This window comes from Aptenodytes patagonicus, chromosome 2 (assembly GCF_965638725.1).
Source record: "Aptenodytes patagonicus chromosome 2, bAptPat1.pri.cur, whole genome shotgun sequence".
NCBI classification, from domain to species: domain Eukaryota; kingdom Metazoa; phylum Chordata; class Aves; order Sphenisciformes; family Spheniscidae; genus Aptenodytes; species Aptenodytes patagonicus.
This window is the reverse complement of record NC_134950.1, coordinates 37,746,315-37,764,478: the sequence shown is the minus strand read 5'-3', so window position 1 is coordinate 37,764,478 and position 18,164 is coordinate 37,746,315. Positions and strand designations below refer to the sequence as shown.

The 18,164-nt window shown below is 40.7% G+C and overlaps 1 protein-coding gene across 1 annotated transcript in view; it reads right to left on the bottom strand.

Moving 5' to 3' along the window:
* Positions 1 to 18,164, bottom strand: part of SLCO5A1 (solute carrier organic anion transporter family member 5A1) — an 85,070-nt gene that overhangs the window by 24,527 nt on the left and 42,379 nt on the right. Inside the window, exons 4-5 of the mRNA XM_076329580.1 lie at positions 10,296 to 10,460; positions 5,209 to 5,407 (exon numbers count right to left, since the gene is read on the bottom strand). Coding sequence (XP_076185695.1) covers positions 5,209 to 5,407; positions 10,296 to 10,460 — 364 coding nt within the window. The remainder of the gene's footprint in view (positions 1 to 5,208; positions 5,408 to 10,295; positions 10,461 to 18,164) is intronic.

Below are 18,164 nucleotides of genomic sequence, written 5' to 3'. Positions count from 1 at the left end.
GAAACTAATGAAGGATGAAGGAATTCAGATGCTGGGGACATGAAATCTCTACTGACACATTTCTATGTAACCCCATTTTCATCAGATGTGATCTGCCATATAGCACATATTATAACAGATTTCTATGAACACTTGTCCCAGTAGGGGATAATTTTTTCTTGAAGGTACATATTTTTCCAGCAATAAACTGAACCAAAGTACTTTACTAATCCTAACCTGGCACTGGGAAGCTGCCTACTCTCCACAAAGGAAAACAGAGCATTGATCCCTGAATTACTGCACAGCACGTCGCAGGTTTACCTGCATCGGTCAGAAAGAGCAGGCTCTTACAGAAATTGCACCGAAGCTACTAAGTCCTGGTCATGAGCTGGCCTGTGGGAAAAGCAGCTTAGTTTCAACACATCCACTGCTGTAGACACACAGGATGTCTGAGAAACAGCTGCCCCAATTGTTTCAGCGGATGCAGATGCTGACAACTTGCAGTGCTGCTGCACCTGAGCTTCCAAGGACACCTGTCATGCACGAGCACACTAACAGAAACCAGCCCCAAACAACAGCGTTTCCTGAACTATTCTTTCAATTACAAGCAATGACGCTGCTCCTTTCCTTAGTAAGATTCAACTGCAAGTTTGTTAAACGTGTGCTGGGACAAAACCCAGAATCCCAACTGACAAATTGCATTTGTTCATTTCTCAGCAAGACTGTTCTGTGTCTCCATGACACAATGCTGGTAAAGCTAATAAAGAGGAGACCTTTATTAGATGTCACTAACAATAAAAGGAACTCTAGTTCCTAACTTTTTTTTTTCTAAATCCTGTTCTCCTCTCCAACTACTACTCTGTGGAAGGCTAGTGGAATAGCAGTAAAGTAAGAAAAGGGGAAGTATAAGGCAAGATTTATTGTCTGGAGTTTTTAGAGCTGTGACTTGTTATTTCAGATACCCAGGCTCAGACTGAAACCTCATTGTGCTGGCAGTCAATGCACACATATTGAAAAAAAAAGGTGGACCCTCTTCCCATGAGGCTACAATCTAAATGAAATGCAGTTTAAAAAAAACCAAAAAAACTAGTGCCTGACTATATTTTGTTAACATCTAAACAAAGAATTGGTTTGCACATGGTTTTATTCATATTTATTTAGATTGCTGTAGTAACCTACAGGATGAAGGAAACGCAAAGGAAAGAAGATAACCCCTCACCACACAGTTTCTATAATCTTAATATTGGGCTATATAACAAAAAGGATTATCTTAGTTTGATAGGAATATTTTTGGTTTGGTATTGAAGGACATTCTGGATGGTAGAGATCTGCAGTCTCCTTGTTGGCGAGCAGCTGGAATCGCAGCAATGACGCAATTTTTGTGTAGCTGTCAAACAAGGGACCCTCTCACTGTGTTAGCTGGATTCCTTCTTTGTTATTATTGTTCTGATCCAATTAGTCACTGCTTTCAAGTTAAGAGATCCGACTGGCTAATTGGACTGAAAGAGAGACAAGAATAACAGAAACCCAAACTGGTGGTACAAGAGGAAGAATAGGAGATTATTTTTTTTTTATGTGAAGTGCCTCAGTAAGTCAATTGCATGTTTTAACTAAACCTGAATTACACCAAAACAACAGAAAGCAATCAGAAAGGACCTGTTTTGATTCATTACATGCCAGAAATATGAGAGATGGAACTGATCTAATCCAGGAATCTGTCACTATGAGTAAGCTCCTGTGGAGCCTGTTTTATTTGCCTTATACCACAAAACGTGGAAGAGACGGGTCTACAAACAACCAAACCAGCTGTTCTCTGCTATTTCCCCTTTATTCAGCACTGGTGAGGCCACACTGGAGTACTGGGTCCAGTTCTGGGCTCCCCAGTACAAGAGAGACACGGACATGCCAGAGAGAGCCCAGCGAAGGGCAACTAAGGTGATGAAGGGACCGGAGCATCTCTCCTGTGCGGAAAGGCTGAGAGAGCTGGGACTGTTCAACCTGGAGAAGAGCAGGCTCAGGAGATCTCATCAATGTAGATAAATAACTGAAGGGAGGGTACAAAGAGGACAGAGCCAGCCTCTTTCCAGTGATATAGAAAACTCTTTTCCAGTGAACAGAAACAGAGGAGGTTCCCTCTGAACATCAGGAAACACTTTTTCAGTGTGAGGGTGACTGAGCAGTGGCACAGGTTGCCCAGGGAGACTGTGGAGTCTCTCTCCTTGGAGATCTTCAAAAGCTGCCTGGACAAGGAGACAATTCACTGATTCAGGACTTCCTATTCGGATGCTGGTTACGGTGCAAGAGAAGGGATGCCGTATTGTGGTTTGACATAAGGCTGCTTACACTGTGTTCAAATATCAAACAAGGCTGGGGCACAGAACAACAGGTTCTAAAATGCTGAGATGTATAATACAGAGGTGTCCTTGACCTTCCTGATAACAGAACTGCTGATGACACACCAACAACAGCAAAACTGCTTGTGCCCAACATAAAACAGCAGAAAATCCTTGCAAATGTATTCTAATCTGTGCATGCCTCCAGGTCCCATCCACTTCCTCACAGCTGGTACAGTTAGAAAAATAGTGAGTTATGAAACACACTGAATTATGAAATACCGTTGCCTACTTTGCTGACTACTGGTATGCACATACTCCCACGTTAACTAAAACCCAGCTTATCCTTCTCCTCTGTACTAGTCTACGGCTCAGTTCATCAAAGAAAAAAACCTACTTTTGAAATGTAAAAGAAAAGAACGGTAGAACTGAACATGTTTGTCCAGAGAAGATTCTCCTGCAGGGCATGTCTACACTGCCCAATGCAGCTGAGATTTCTGGGCTGCTGCCAGCACAGGTAGCTCAGACATCAGACCCAGCATAGCCATGTTAAGGTAGAGCATCATGAAAGACATTTACTCTGAACCAAGTACTGTTTCTCCTATCCGATCTAGCCTGTTGAACTGGCTTTGATGTCCATAACGCTGCACTGCATTGGAATTAGAGAATGAAGTATGTGTTTTATTAAACTCCAAAATGAAAGCATGCTTTTTTGTTACATGAACAATAACATTCTTTGATGTCTGAGTTAAAGAGTTGCCTACCAAGTAAATGATTTGAAGCTATCAAACGATTGACCATGAGGATTAAGAGAATGTTTATCATGTCAGATATTCAAGAAGAATTTATGTGTAGTGCTGCTTCTTTATTATCATTTTGATAATAAATTTGGATTTGAACTCTGTATTAAAAAAATCATATAGGGCTGGGGCTGCGAACTCCTGAACCGTGCTTTATAACATGCTGGTAATTCTCAATTTCTATTGACATTACAGTCCAAGCATGCTGATTTTTATACTGATTTCAAAGAGTTGATATACCTCAACACTTTTGAGAATTTTGCCATTACCATCTCTCACCGCTTTGCTCAATAAGAACAATTAGATGAAGGTGGTAAAGAAGTAATGCTACTGCAGACTTTCAGAACAGCTGTGAATAGATGCCTATTTCAATTCATGCTATGTATTTACTGCAAATGTTATTACTTACTGCAAAAAAAAATTAGTTACTCTTACAAGTCCAGTGTGAAGGTTATGTGTTACATAGCAATAGTTTGCCTTGTCTTCAATTTAGAAATAGATTTAAATTAAATAGCACTTTTTCACAAACAGAAAACTGCAGCCTTCTCATTAGCCAGGCAGGGACATTCTGACTTGCCACACAGTTCAATTAATTGCTATCTGAAATTTATGTTTTAATTCCTAATAATTTTCATTTCTTCATCTACGCCCACAGGCTGTCACAAACATCAATAGAAGGTGGACAATCAAAGCATTCCACCTCCTTCCCACCCCTGTTCTCTCCTTCAGTCCACTATGCTCAGACAAGGATATATCACCATGCTACTCCCCTCTGCAGTCAGTCCCTCAGCACCAAGCTTTAACTCCAGGTATTAAGAATACAAAGGAGTAAACCAGCTTTCCATCAGCTCGTGACTTTCAGTTGCTGTTTTTTCTTGCTCTAGGATTAGGGTTTGACAGCAATGTAGTAACACCCAGCAACACGCAATGCAAAATATTCTCTGTGTAAACAGCGCCTATTTTCTTCCTCCCTTGCTTCCCATTTTTCCTCTTTGTTTTTCACTTGGCTTGCTGTCCTGGTTTCGGTGCCGGGTTAAACCACAACACTTGCTCACTGCCCCACTGTAGTTCTTTTTTTCCCCATTTGATCATCTCTTTTCCTGCTCCGCACTTCTTCTACACTGTCTTCCAAACCTCAAAATGTTAAGAGTCCAGAGCTGAGCCTTAAAAGCAAGATATGCAAATGGATCTGATACCCAGCACCTGGCCATAAATAAAAGGCAGACGTTGTCTCAGATGTAAAAGCAAAGGGAAAAACATTGCTTCAGATAAGTTCGTGCTCTTCAAACGCTTACTCTGTTCTTGTGTTTAAGCTACATGAAGAAGGCAATTTTGGGGAAAAGCTAATGTACAAAATAAGAACGAAAATAAAAGCTCACGATCAGGCTTCTGAGGAATTACCTTCCAGTGAAACGCCCTCTCACAACTTTTACCACACTGTCTTCCTTCCAAATATCCCTCATTTTTTAAAAATGCCCTTCCATGCATTTCTTAATGTCACAGCCTAAATCCCTCACTCCCAATACCTTCCTACATCCACACCTTCTTTTTCATGACAGCCTTCTTCATTCTCAATATATATTTAAGGATTATGCTCTGGTCACTGTCTTGATGATGATCCAGCAAGCACTGGAGGGCATTCATACAACTAGTAAGGGGTTCAGAAGCAGCGCACACCACTAATGTCGATAGCACATGCCCAAGTGATTCCTCTCAAATAGGGATTGTAGACCCAAGACACTATTATGGTGAGAATAAACAAACCTATTCAGAAATAATCTTTATAATGCTTTTAGTGTTTTCACAATTTTCATGAGCAGAAAACATTTTGAAACACCAACTAAACTCTGAGCAATCTCCTGTAAAAATCACTGAAGTCCATTCTAATGCATTTTCCTATCCCTTGAAAAGGTGAGTTATTACATAAGCTTCATAATAAACTAGATGTAAAAACCAAAGGGCCACATAGTATCACAATACTCATTGAATTCTCATTTGAACATGTGGCTTCTTCAGTACATCAGCATTTTTTACATTTCTTTATCAGGCTTATTGGAAAAAGCTGGTTTTGCCACAGATGATTCCAAGATACTTACCCAGTCGTGTAAGGTATATTTATTCCCCCTAGATTAATGCTTTCACATCCAACAATGAAGAGAGTTGAAAAGCACAGCAGAGATACACCACTGCAGATCATAGCCAACTTTGCAGACTCTCTTGCACCGAGTTTCAGTTTTTTTATAATGTAGCCGCCTAGGACAATACCAACACCAGCACTCGGGACAATAATCACACCTGCCGGGAAGAAATTTGAGCAACATTAAAACAGGACCTACAGAAATGGAATAAAACATAAATATTGGTTTGATTCCCTAATTAGATGACTGCAAATGCTGTACTAAGATCTCCATTGTCTGCTAGCAAACTGAGTCAGACTTTTCAAACCTTTGGAGTGTTGTCAAAGAATTAATAAAAGCCTCCTTATGATATTACCAGCAGCCAAAGCACTATAAGAGAACTATTGTACTTACAAGCAGAAACATTGCTTTGTATTTATTTTAGAATGGGGAGAAGGGATACACATTGCTCCAGTTTAATTACTGAAAATCTGAAGAAATCCAGATTTGGACACGAATCTTCCTCTTCCTACTCTCATGATTAATTCCAGGGAAGCGCAAGTGTTAATCCCAGGCAGGCCCCCAGAAGCCTGCCCACCTGGGAGTGCACGCGTGAGCCTGGCTGCAAATTCTGCCTGCTGGATACTTTACTCAAGTTGAATAGCACTGTCCTACATCGGCAGCACCATTCATCTCAGCCACGCGGAGCGCAAACTGGTCAAACATGATGAAAGAAATTAAGACACTAGAATTAGTATTACGATAAGTTTAAGACACAAAAGACGTGCCTATGAAATTTCTGCCGCTCTGCTGCTGCAGTTGTAAGGTGGCAGTTCAGCAACATGTCACCGGGCTGTCCCCACTTCCCAGGGCCTGAGGTGGTGTTGTCAGTGAATGTCTTGCACTTCTTAGCTTCCCTTGGCTTTTGCTTTTCACTGACATGTGAGAAGGTCTTTTAGTTCTTTGCTAATAAAGATGCATTCCACATATATATGGAATTTGAACAACTTTTGGCAGCTGCATCTAGGGAGAAGGAGCTAAACTTTATAATCCAAATTCTTAAAGATGTTGGTCTTCTTTTTAAAGAAGCCGGTAATGCTATCACTTGCAAATATCTTTAATATTATTGCAAAGCATTCTCATTCTCTGCTAATTTGTCTAAAGGTGAAGGGGACATGATGTTTATCAAAATGTTGAGATCGTGAAAGTAAAAATAAGAGGTAAAAATAGTTGCCGCCTTAATTATACTGCCATCACAAATGGCATTATAAAATAAATGTCAATTCATGAGGAAGATTCTTAATAATAACCCTTCACAGACTCAAAACCAGTCTTTCTCATAAGAGCAGAATTTAAATGTATAAGTCCTTCTAGGAGAATTAAATGATTTTCACAAAGTTCAAAGCTGTTATCTCTCTTGAGCTGTTATATCTCTCACTTTCAATGACTGAATATGAACGAGGGAAAGAAAGAATGCAAATCCTGTCACTTGCACTCAAAATGTTCTCTCTGGGTGAAAATGGCAACTCAGCCATCTGAGTCTACCAGGCATGCCCTGCTCTACGAAATCTGTGTCAGAGAAGCCCACATCCACACCGAAGGCAGACTGGGATCACTTGCAATGCCTTCTAAAACACCCCTGTCAGGTGGACCAAATCTGTGGCTACATCAGTTATGTGAACTAAGGATCTAGCCCAAGGTAAGGGCTTACTGATGATAAATTAAACTCTGTATTCTTCTTCCTTTCAACTTATAGCTTAGCTTTGAGGTCTTAACCTCTTTTGGACCTGAATTTACCTTGTCTTTCTTATTCTCCTGAGGACATGTATATTGGAAAAGCCTTTCACTAGAACTGAGACTGTGTGTGTCTACATCTAGTACCTTGTCAAAACTGAGCATGTAAATATTTTGTGAGGCATTAGGTTAGTGGTTCTTCCATTAGTGAGTTACACTGCGCTGCTGTTTTCATCCCTCCACTGCCACACCATGAAGATCAGAACATAAAAAATGAGGAGACAAACATGAGCAAATTGCCTGCCGAGGCTCGCTCTCATTCAGGAGGATGGAAAGGTAAAGGAAAGCCCATACAGAAGAAGTATAAAGACCAATTCCTCCATGCAAACTGAAGATGGAGATGGAAAAACTCTCTCTCTGGGAGGAACTGGAAAGGCAGGAGCAGATTTCGCTGTTTCTGGTGAAGGCAGCAGAGAGAAGCGCTCATTCCCTCCTGCGTGTCAGGAAGCCTGACAGGTTTGTTTGCCCCAAGTACAAACTTTTCATCCTTATGCCCCTCTCTTTCCACAGGGGATGTGAAATCAGAAGTGATGTACTGTCAAAGAAACACAGCTACTACAGTGCACTTGCAGATGAGCTTCCAGGGCAAAGCAAAACATGTATGTCTAATCAGGACATTCATTCTTCTTTTTCAAAGGCATTTAGAGGAATAAAGCTTAAGGTCTGATACTAAGCCATTGCACTGCACTCTCCTTCATTTTATAATGACAGTTTGGCTTACAGGAATTGTGTGTGTGCCAAATACACTCCTGGGTACAGTGCGCCAAGGCAATATCGGCTTTCAGTCAGCAATTTTCAAGCTTTGTCCTTTTTGCTGTTGTCAGGATGCTGCAGCACTTGAGGCTTTTCACAGCCGCAAAAGATGATCTTAACAGCTACTAATAGTCTGGGAACAGAAAACTGCAATATCTGCTAAGCAGGTTACACTAAGGGAATACCATTGAGATTTTCAAACCAATTCTGTCTGAGATACATATTACACCTTTTCTAAAACTAAAGGTAGATCCAACGTGTTTGCAACCATTTTAGCAGAAGTCACCAGGGCAATGCTTTATAATATATAGTGTGCAGTTCTTCCAATTACAAATTATTTCAGTTGTAACTCTCACAAGTAAATCCGCTAGCGAAGCACCTGAAAGTTTAACCTGGATTTGTCTAAGAAATATCTGTAACCTAGAGTCAAAGTCCATTTTTTTTGGACTTGAGAAAACCTGAAGGCTGAATGCCACCTGCTCCACACACGAAAAAAATTCCAAACTAGACAGGACTGCAGCACAAGCTGCACAAGTTCAAGACATAAAGTTTGGCACATGGCGTTTTTGCTGATGATCAATGCCAGCTTTGTTTAAAAACAGAAACAAATTAGAAGCAAATTGAGACTTATTTAAAGAATCGCTACTTAGGAACTGAGATGGAAAATGACGAATAAAAAATTTACATCAGTCACATGGAGAGATTTGTCAAGCACATGTATTCAGCTGGCAATGTACATATGAAGTATAGATGTAGTAATATAAATAACATGTAAGAGCTCCTTTTGCTAACCAGAAGTTTGTAAACTGGACATGTCTTTTACTAGATTAGCCAGAGCAATCTAATACAGAATCTCCAAGTTTCCTTTTCCCATTTTTCCTACAAAAAGAATTTATAAAATTAATAACAACTGTTGACTTTAATGCTAAGTTTAGGAGCTGGGGTTGTGGAAGCAGTGCTCACTTGTCCATGTTGCACATCCAGCCTGAGTTATTTCATCTTCTTCTTCTGGTTCATTATAATAGGCTTTATCAAGCTATTTATAACAGGGAAAACAACAGATGTTAATAGCTTCACACCCTGGATAGGGTCATATCATTTTTTCCTCTTTTAATATACTGGCTGTCGAATATTTTGTCTGGCAAGAATGTTTCTGGTTTATCTTGAGAATGAAGCAAGTTATGGAGTAGCAATCCCATCAAGACTCATTACAGCAAAATTCCTATGCGTGTGTAGCTACACTAAGCTTCAGATAGAATCACGGTCCCATCAATCAGTGTTTCCTCCTTATATAGAGAACACAGGGATTTCATGCCCTGAAGAAAATCTCATCCCAGCAAGCTCTCAAACAGAAGTCACCTCATGGTGCTTCTCTGATGCTTCCCCTCAGCACTCTAGACTAGACTCCTTGAGTTTCTTCCAGCCACTGCAGGTGACAAATGATTCCCACGTGAGGTCTCTGCATCTTTGTCTCTCTTTCTTCTACCACTTTTTGTCTTTTCCTTGACTGATGCCCCTGGGCACTTTCACCCCATAATTCACCCCTGTTCCCACAACTCACTACCCACTCCATCACTCCTTCTCAGGCACAATATCTGGAAGTATGAGGGAGCAAAGAACTAACCTGTCTAGCAATTAGCAGCTATTCTATATGGGAAGCACTATAGAGAAGGCAGAGAAGATGCTTATAAGTGCAAAAGAAGAAAGAGGTATTGAGACAAGTGTCTTTGATGCAGCTAGGAGAGAAGGGAGATGATCTGCATGACATGGGCCCCAATTCTGCACGACATTTTTAGCCCCTTTCCCTAGGGAAGTTCTTCCCACAAAGCACTACGAAGCTTAAAATTTTGTGGTTTGTAGCTCTGTTAGAAGTTGGACTTGGCTGCACGTTGCCACGGCAGCAGGGGAAGTGCCACACCTGCGAAAGAGGGACCTCACACCTGCAGTGGCAGGTGGGAGAGGATTTGGGGAGCTCTCCTGGCTAGACTAGATCGTTGTGTGCTCAACATTAATAAGTAAATAGGCGGAAGACTACCAGCCTGGAGGGGAGAGGTAACTGAAGGATGGGACAGATAAACAACTCATCAGTGGGGAAAAAAGAAAGATTAGGATATTTTAAAGTTCAAAGTAACAAAGTCAGTAAGAAAGAAAGTAAAATTAACAGAAAATAAGAACAGCTTTAAAATATCTTTTAAGGCACACAAATCACAGTAATGCCTATGGGTTTTCTAGCTTGTTTTTGTTGCTTTTTTCCCCCTTGAAGACCATTAACATACTAGAAAATGTCTGTCTAGGCTTATGTAAAAAAACCCAGCCCCTTGACAATATAAATGGGTTCACATTTTACTAAACACATATAGCAAACATCAAAAACGGCCTGAATATCTAACCAAATGCACAAAGCTGGATCCAATCACCTGTTCTAACAAGCATGGTTTTGGTTCATTCCTGTATTGATTCATTTCATTTGCCAAAGAACGCCAACCCTTTCAACATTACACTACGTGGCAATGCCTTACCAGTGTAGATGCTGGCATTGGAAGCTGGGATGCCAAACTGTGACTCGATGAACTTGGGAATGAAGGTAATAAAAGCAGTGACAATGGCACTCTCAGCTGTGTATGACAAACTCACAAAAAGGAATGTCATGTTGCTTAAGATCCTGACAGCTGCTCTTGGAAGCTCTATAAATGACAAAAATGACAAAGCAATGTTATAAATAATGAGCGAGAAACAAAAGCAAACTGAAACAAAAACTGATTTTCTTTGAGATGGACTGGCAATAATGGCTTGCTAGCATCTGGCTACATTTGCTAAGAGGAAGGGAGAGGGCTTATTTGGGATTGCAGTCTTCGCTGTCTGCTCTTACCCTATCTCACTGCATTGCCCCGGGGCTGCAGTCCCACTTTTCACAAACACAACTGAGGTCTGTTTTAACAAAACCGTCTGAAGAAACAGGGTCTGCATAGTAGCACTATAAAGGAAAGAAAACCAGCAATAAAATGTAGTGATTTTGGAATTATTCTGAGTCTTATTTTGAAATTTTCTACAAGATAAAGCATATCACACTGCTGATAGTACTGAGTTTTGCACTCCACAGGAGGAAAACAGATCACATACTCCCCCTGTAACTCTGCTTCAAGGACCACGCTTGGAAAGCTAGGATAATAATACTATAATTTGAAAAGGGAACCAAAAGATTTTTAATTAAACATTTTTCTACATGATTTAAAAGTATTTACAATAGATGCAGACAAAGCATACTGAAAAAAATATGTCAATGATATCAATGAATCTCAACATACCCTACATACAACTCATTTAATATTCTCAGAAGGGATAAAACAATCAATTAAAAATGAAAGCACATCATTAACTTAAATTGAAAAAGTATTCATAGATGTTGCAATTATCCTCAAATCAAATATCAAAACCCCATGAAATTCAGCACTGTAGTTAAAAGAAACACTTAAATACTTTTAATTCAGTCCTGTAGTGATGTCAAATTATCATCACAAGATAATGATAACTCTATTCAAGACTCAATTTTTTCAGACTAGATGGCGTGATTTTAAATGTGTTTTTTTTTCTTGGGGCTTCTACCAAGACCAGATTTTCTGTCCAAGTATTATATCTAACCTACTATGGTTTGGGTTTTTTTCATTTGCTTTTCACTTCATACAGAAATTGAACGCTGCTTGAATCAAAGCCTGTTGAATTCAGTAAGAGCACCCATTAGAAATACAACATGCTGAGTAAGAATTCCTGAGTGAGAATTTTATTGATGTTAAAAGTTGTCAAGTCAAAAATCTGTCTCACTTTCTCCATTGACTCCAGTAGGTTATGTGTATAAAAGCAAACAGAATTTAGACTCTTGTCATGTCAAAACTTGTCAGGCTGCAAATTAGCACCTAAGCTGCCTGACTCCATCCAGTCTTAGCTTATGCCAGTTGTCAAAATTTATACCAAATTCATTATGAATACAGGGTTTGTAATTTTAATGTAGTCAAATGCTCTCTTGCTGCCTCTATGAAAAAACATATTGAATGTTAAATAAAAAAATTGGTGGAAATAAGTAATGAATAAATCATATTAAGAAGCACTCATACATTTGAATCTTAATGGTTTTTTACCACCTACAGCTTTTTGTAAAAAAATATGGCACTGTTTGCAACAGAAGAACAGAAAGAAACAAGATAACAGAAGTATGAGACCATATAATATCAACATGAATATATGGAAACTGTAATGCAACTGTACACCTTCAGAAACTACATTACAGTAGCAAGTACAAAGATAAAATAGTATCAGTATTTATTGGCAAATATACTGCATGTTCAAAATACAGATGATCAAAATTTATCTCATTGTTCAAAAGGAAATGAAAGAGAGAAAAAAATGAAAGATCTACAATATCATCAGATGTCAGCCCTCAGACCTCATCAGCTTTGGCTTTGTGTCTATTTTTGGCTTGGCTTGGCTTGGCTTGGCTTGGCTTGGGTTAGCTGATGGGGGCCTAGGTGCAAAAAGAAACCAAAGGGCAAGAGCCAAGATACAGATACAGCTACAGATACAGATGGCCCTTCTCCAGGGTAGTCTGCCTCATCCACTTCTTCCTCTGGCTCCCTTTTAGAAGAAGTTTCTTCCTCCCTTACTAAACGAGCCGACTTCTGCTTCCAAGATTTCTTTTTGTGTATAAGGGTGACTGATACCAGCACAGGTTGGCTCTTTGGTTCAGCTGCAGGGCCCGTCGCCCGGGTCTGAGTGGCCGCAGGGCCTGTTGTTTTATCATCAGATCCAGAGACCTTCTCTTCCCTTTGAGGGTACTGAATGGTGTTGAACAGGGCTCGGTAGGCATGGGCCAGGCCCCAGCATGTTGCAATGATCTGCATCTCTCTGGAGTTGCCAGGGTGACAGCATACTTTGTCCAAATATTCTACTAACTGTTCAGGATTCTGCACTTGCTCAGGGGTGAAGTTCCAAAACACTAGGGGTGCCCATTGGCCTAGGTACTTGCCCATCTTGTCCCACACACCCTGCCACTCATAACTATCCAGCCTTGGGGCAGATCTCTGGATGATATTCTTAAATTGCTCATTAACTTTAGACAAAACCGAAACAATATTCCAAAGAAATCCCAGGGTCGATACTGGGATACACATTTAGCAAAAGCCACCTGGTTAGTCAACACGAGGGGATCTGCCAATCAAGCTGGCCCCACCCAGGCAAAAATTTTACGTACTGTAGAAGGGAAAAAAGTCCCTGTAGTGCACTTAAAAAATATTTTAGGGAAAACAGTCTGGGTTATTCCTGCCTCGGGCAAAGGCAAACCCATCCATGGGATTGCTTTTGCTCAGGCACCTGGGTGCACTTGGTGGATAATGCAGAAGGATGGGGAAGTCCGATGTGTACCTCAAGGGGATTTGATTTTGGGTGAGAATAGCCAATGATCTGAATTATGTGATGTTAAGTGCTACATAATATTATATGCCATACTAATGATATTACAATAAGAATCACCCAGATTAATGAAGAATAACTTTGATGAAACCAAGCAAAGCACAGTGATGATGGTACCAGAACTGATTTCAACATGAAACAATCCAACACCACATACCATCTCCATTTTTCCTGCCCTGGAAGATTATTATGACAGATGGAGCCCAAAGTCATGGACTAAATGAACTCACCAAACATTTTAGAGGGATGGACCATAGACTAAGAGAATGATATCTCTCTCTGTGTGTGTATATGTGTGTGTGTGTATATATATATATATATATATAAAGAAACCCAGGAAAAGGGGTGGAGATCAATGGAAATGTACTGGAAAATATGGGACTTGAGCATGACATAGATGGTATAGAATAAGGGGTGGATACTGTCCTGGTTTTGGCAGGGATAGAGTTAATTTCCTTCCTATTAGCTGGTACAGTGCTGTGTTTTGGATTTAGGAGGAGAACAATGTTGATAACACACCGATGTTTTAGTTGTTGCTAAGCAGTGCTTACACTAGTCAAGGACTTTTCAGCTTCCCATGCTCTACCGACTGAGAAGGCTGGAGGTGCACAAGAAGCTGGGAGGGGGCACAGCCAGGACAGCTGACCCAAACTGGCCAAAGGGACATTCCATACCATGTGACGTCATGCTCAGTACATAAACTGGGGAAAGCTGGCCAGGGGGGACCGCTGCTCGGGGACTGGCTGGGCATCGGTTGGCGGGTGGTGAGCAATTGCATTGTGCATCACTTGCTTTGTATATTATTATTATTACATTATTATTATTATTATTATTATTATTATTATTATTATTATTATTATTACTACTACTATTATTATTATATTTCAATTATTAAACTGTTTTTATCTCAACCCACGAGTTTTTCTCACTTCTACTCTTCCAATTCTCTCCCCCATCCCACTGGGTGTGGGGGGGGTGGGGAGTGAGCGAGCAGCTGTGTGGTACTCGGCTGCCGACTGAGGTTAAACCACGACAGTCCTTTTTGCAAAACGCTGCCACCGCTCACGCCTGCCGCCACCTCTGCGCCCACAACCAGCTCTACGGGGACCGCTGCTCCGGGGCCGGGGTCGCTGCCGCGTCCCCCCCACCTGGGCTCCCTCGCGTACCGCTCCTGCCCACTCTTTATACCTAGTTTTTGCAAAGCCTCTCATGGGGCTAGATGACACAGTTTAAGAAAACAGGTGTCATAGGGCTGCAGCGGGGCAGCTGTAGCAGGATTTGCCCGGGGACAAGGTGCAGGATTGCATGCTTCTCCCCCTGCAACAGGAGCAAGCGGTTATGACCGTGCTGCTGCCGCTGTGAGAGAGGAGTCGGGAAACAGAAAGAGGGGGTGCCAGGATCAGTCCTGCTGGAAACTGAGCTATTTGGTGGCAGCTGCTCACCTGTGCTGAAAACATGCGGAAGAAAATAATAAGACAGTAACTTTCAGAAGCCTGGACGTCACAGAGAGAAATATCATTTTATTAGGATGATGAACTAAGCGCTCTTTGTAGAAATGAACTGGAAGTCCTTGGGCAAGGGCTGTGTCCAAGATCTTTGTTAAATCCATTATTTTAAAGGGCCTGGTCCAAATATCATAGTACCTGGTAAGGTTTAGGTCATCCTGGTAAAACTGAGCTTCAGGAAAATGTCTGCTTTAGAATTTTCGGTCTAAAGATACTGAAGAACTAACTAGGTAAAGAGCTGCAGAGCTAACGAACATTTTGCTCTGGTGTTTGGATATAGAGCTGTACTTTCTGTTGACTCCTACTTGCATCTCACCTGAGCACTCAGTCTAAAGGTCATTATTAATTTCAAAACTAATTAGTACTTTCAAATTGGATTTCTACTGATAAATAGATAAAACTCATTGTCTTGGAATTAGCACAAGTTCTCTTATACCTGTGTGAAGGATTCTTCAGGGAACAGCTCTACTGATTACTGTAATTTTTGGCATGAAATAAAACAGAGATTATTCCTGCATGCTGCACTAATACATACCACCTGGAGCGGTTGAGGGTTGAAGCCCTTTGTGACTTATAAAGAGCAACTGTCTGGCATACAAGGAAAAGTTGTTATACGGTAAGAAATTTGCAAACAAAAATACATATTCATGTATTTTTACATTTTCCCTGATCTCCTCCTATGATTACAGTAAAATCCTGTGTGACAGAATCTGAATTTAAAAACCTATAATAAAAAGGCACTATAAGTATCTCATATCTTTCAACCACACTAATTCTAGTAAAAAGCAAGAATGCTAAAAACTTTAAGGATCCTTTGTACTAAATAATCAATCATGCATTTAAAACATTTTAATGTCACATTATTTTTGTGTGACTAGCCATAGGCCTAGGCTTTGATTTCAAGGCCGTTATTAAACCTGTCAGGTTCTGACTTTTAGGAGGTCTTCAAAAAAAATCTCTTGCTTTTGCAAGTGTGCATCAGAAACAAACCTATGAGAACTTACAGTTTCCCTCATTCTGTCATTTGAACAAATAAATCTCTATCAATTACATTCTTAAAACTGAAATGATCTTTTAGTATGGCTGCAAACATGTTTACCCTTCTGTGCAGTAATTAAAATCTGAAAACATCCTCATCTTCTTTCCTTTTTTTTTTCTTTTTTAAATAACCTAATATGTAACTAAGAGTAAATTGAAACCTGACTTGCTGGACTGGTTTGCTAGTCTACTGGCAATTTTCTTCCCTTCATGGTCTTTGACAATATTTTTTCTCTAGTCAGTATTAATTTTCTTTCACTAGTGCTGGACCACTGCTTGATTCATGGTACGGGAAAAGCATAAGAAAAATCTGCAAGCAATACAAATATTCGTAAATACTCCTCTAAGCAAAACTCTTAAAGCACTGTAAACAGAATTTCAATAAAAACTCAAATAATTCTGATTTCACCTCCTTTTTCATAATCTAATATATTTTCTTTTATCCCTGTTCCTGTGCATCTAGCCCAAGGCGGTGCAATGAATACAACCAGGGCAATAAACCATCCCAGTCTACAGCACTGTCCTCTTGTAGTCCCTCAGCAAAGCCCCTTTTTAGGGTGATGCAGATATTAGCCAAAGGACCTCCTTTCTGCTGGTGCTCCAAGCCTGGACAGCACTATCCAAGTCTGCAGCTTTGAAGGAGGCTGCCTCCACACCGAGGCCTCAGGGGCAGCTTCTGCTCTCGTGCAGTACAAAGCAGAGCCAAGATTCGAGACAATTTCTGGTTTGTTTATCAGAATGGGAATGAGCATTTTCAGTCACACACAACTACTTCAAATATATTCTGTATGGAGCTAATCACTAAATTCTAGAATAATATTTTGCCATGTATTTCATTTCATTATCTACTCACATACCATTTAAACAACCTCATTCAACTCGATTCCTCAAGCATTTTCAGGACATGCCTTAAGTACCTGGGTGGTGGCCAGATCGCTGAACAGCCCCTAATATCCCATCAAGAGTAGGAAGGTTCAGAGCGAGTTTGATCTGATTATTGCTTTTGTTAACTTGATTTAGAGCAGCTCCTCGAGGCTCCAGCTAACACTGCTCATCATCGCATGGGGCCATGCCAACTTTTTCTATTTTGAGCTCTTCAAGATGGCCTAAGAAAGGGCGAGGGGGGAGCGACTCGCTCAAGGTCAGTGGCACAGAAGGATCTCCAGCCCACAGTCTGCTGAACTCCCTGACATTTACAGTGCTCACCAAATGCCCCCACACACAGACCACTGTCTCCTCCTCCTCGTTTTCCGATCCCTGCCAACTAATCTTCAGGTACTGCAGAAACTCCAATCCGGATCCTTGGGGAAGCGCTGCAGTGGGCTTACTCGACAGCCATGAGCCCTTCAGGAGTTTCTTTTACCTTTGCTGATGCCCTGCCAAGTGTTATTATCCTGTCTCAGTCCCTGGCAGGGACTGACTGGGAAGGGCATACGACAGCTGGTAGACGTGAAAAGGCAGACTGGAATATTCCACATTTAAGAAAGGGCTGTACATAGGGACAAAACTCAAAACGTTAAAAAAAACCCCAAAGACTACAAAATATGTGTAATTAATTAACACCCTTCAGATTAAATCAGTACATTTTAGGCAATATATACATTTGCTTGCTTTACACTGCTCCTTTATTCAACTGCACAGTAAGTTTCATTATAGTGGTAAGTAAAAGGGACGGCAGATACAATTCCCATGGTACAAAACCCTAAGGGTATCCATGTAATAAATGAAAACAGTGGTTTTGTCTGCTCAGGTTCATGATTTATCTGCATGTATGGGATTGAACCGTGGCTGCTTCATTATAAATCTCCTCTAGCTCATGTTATCTACACTACCTCTATTTCTCCCAATAAACTGCATCCGATTTTCTTCCTCCTGTGACCTATTTAATGTTTTGTTTAATACTTTTGATACCTGACTCAGAAGCAATCTCCTTCTCACGTTGTTTATTTGCAACATAAATAGGAAAAGACTGAATTCCAAGCCCTCGCATCCCGAAACATGAGAAAAAGCAAAGATGCATCGGTATTTTTATCTGATCCCAGCTCTACCATGGGCCAAAATAAAGCTCGGGTCACTGAAGTTGAAGGCTACTTGCAGCCGGAGCCAGTTTTGGTTTATTTCTTCAGCCTATACTGGCAGCCATTGCAGGAAAAAGGACCCCGGCCCTCTCCCATCATGCCTTTTCAATTCCTTTTCATTCATCTAGAGAACCAACTTATGTGAAATTAGGACAAGTTACAGCAGGACAAGAATCATTTTGCCAGGCTTCCCAGGTAAGACAACATCATGTCAGAAGATCAAAACAAACAGCTTCTTCCCTGAGACTTTCCTTACCAAAGCTGCATGGATTTTACAGATTTAATGGCACTGACCTCTTACGACATC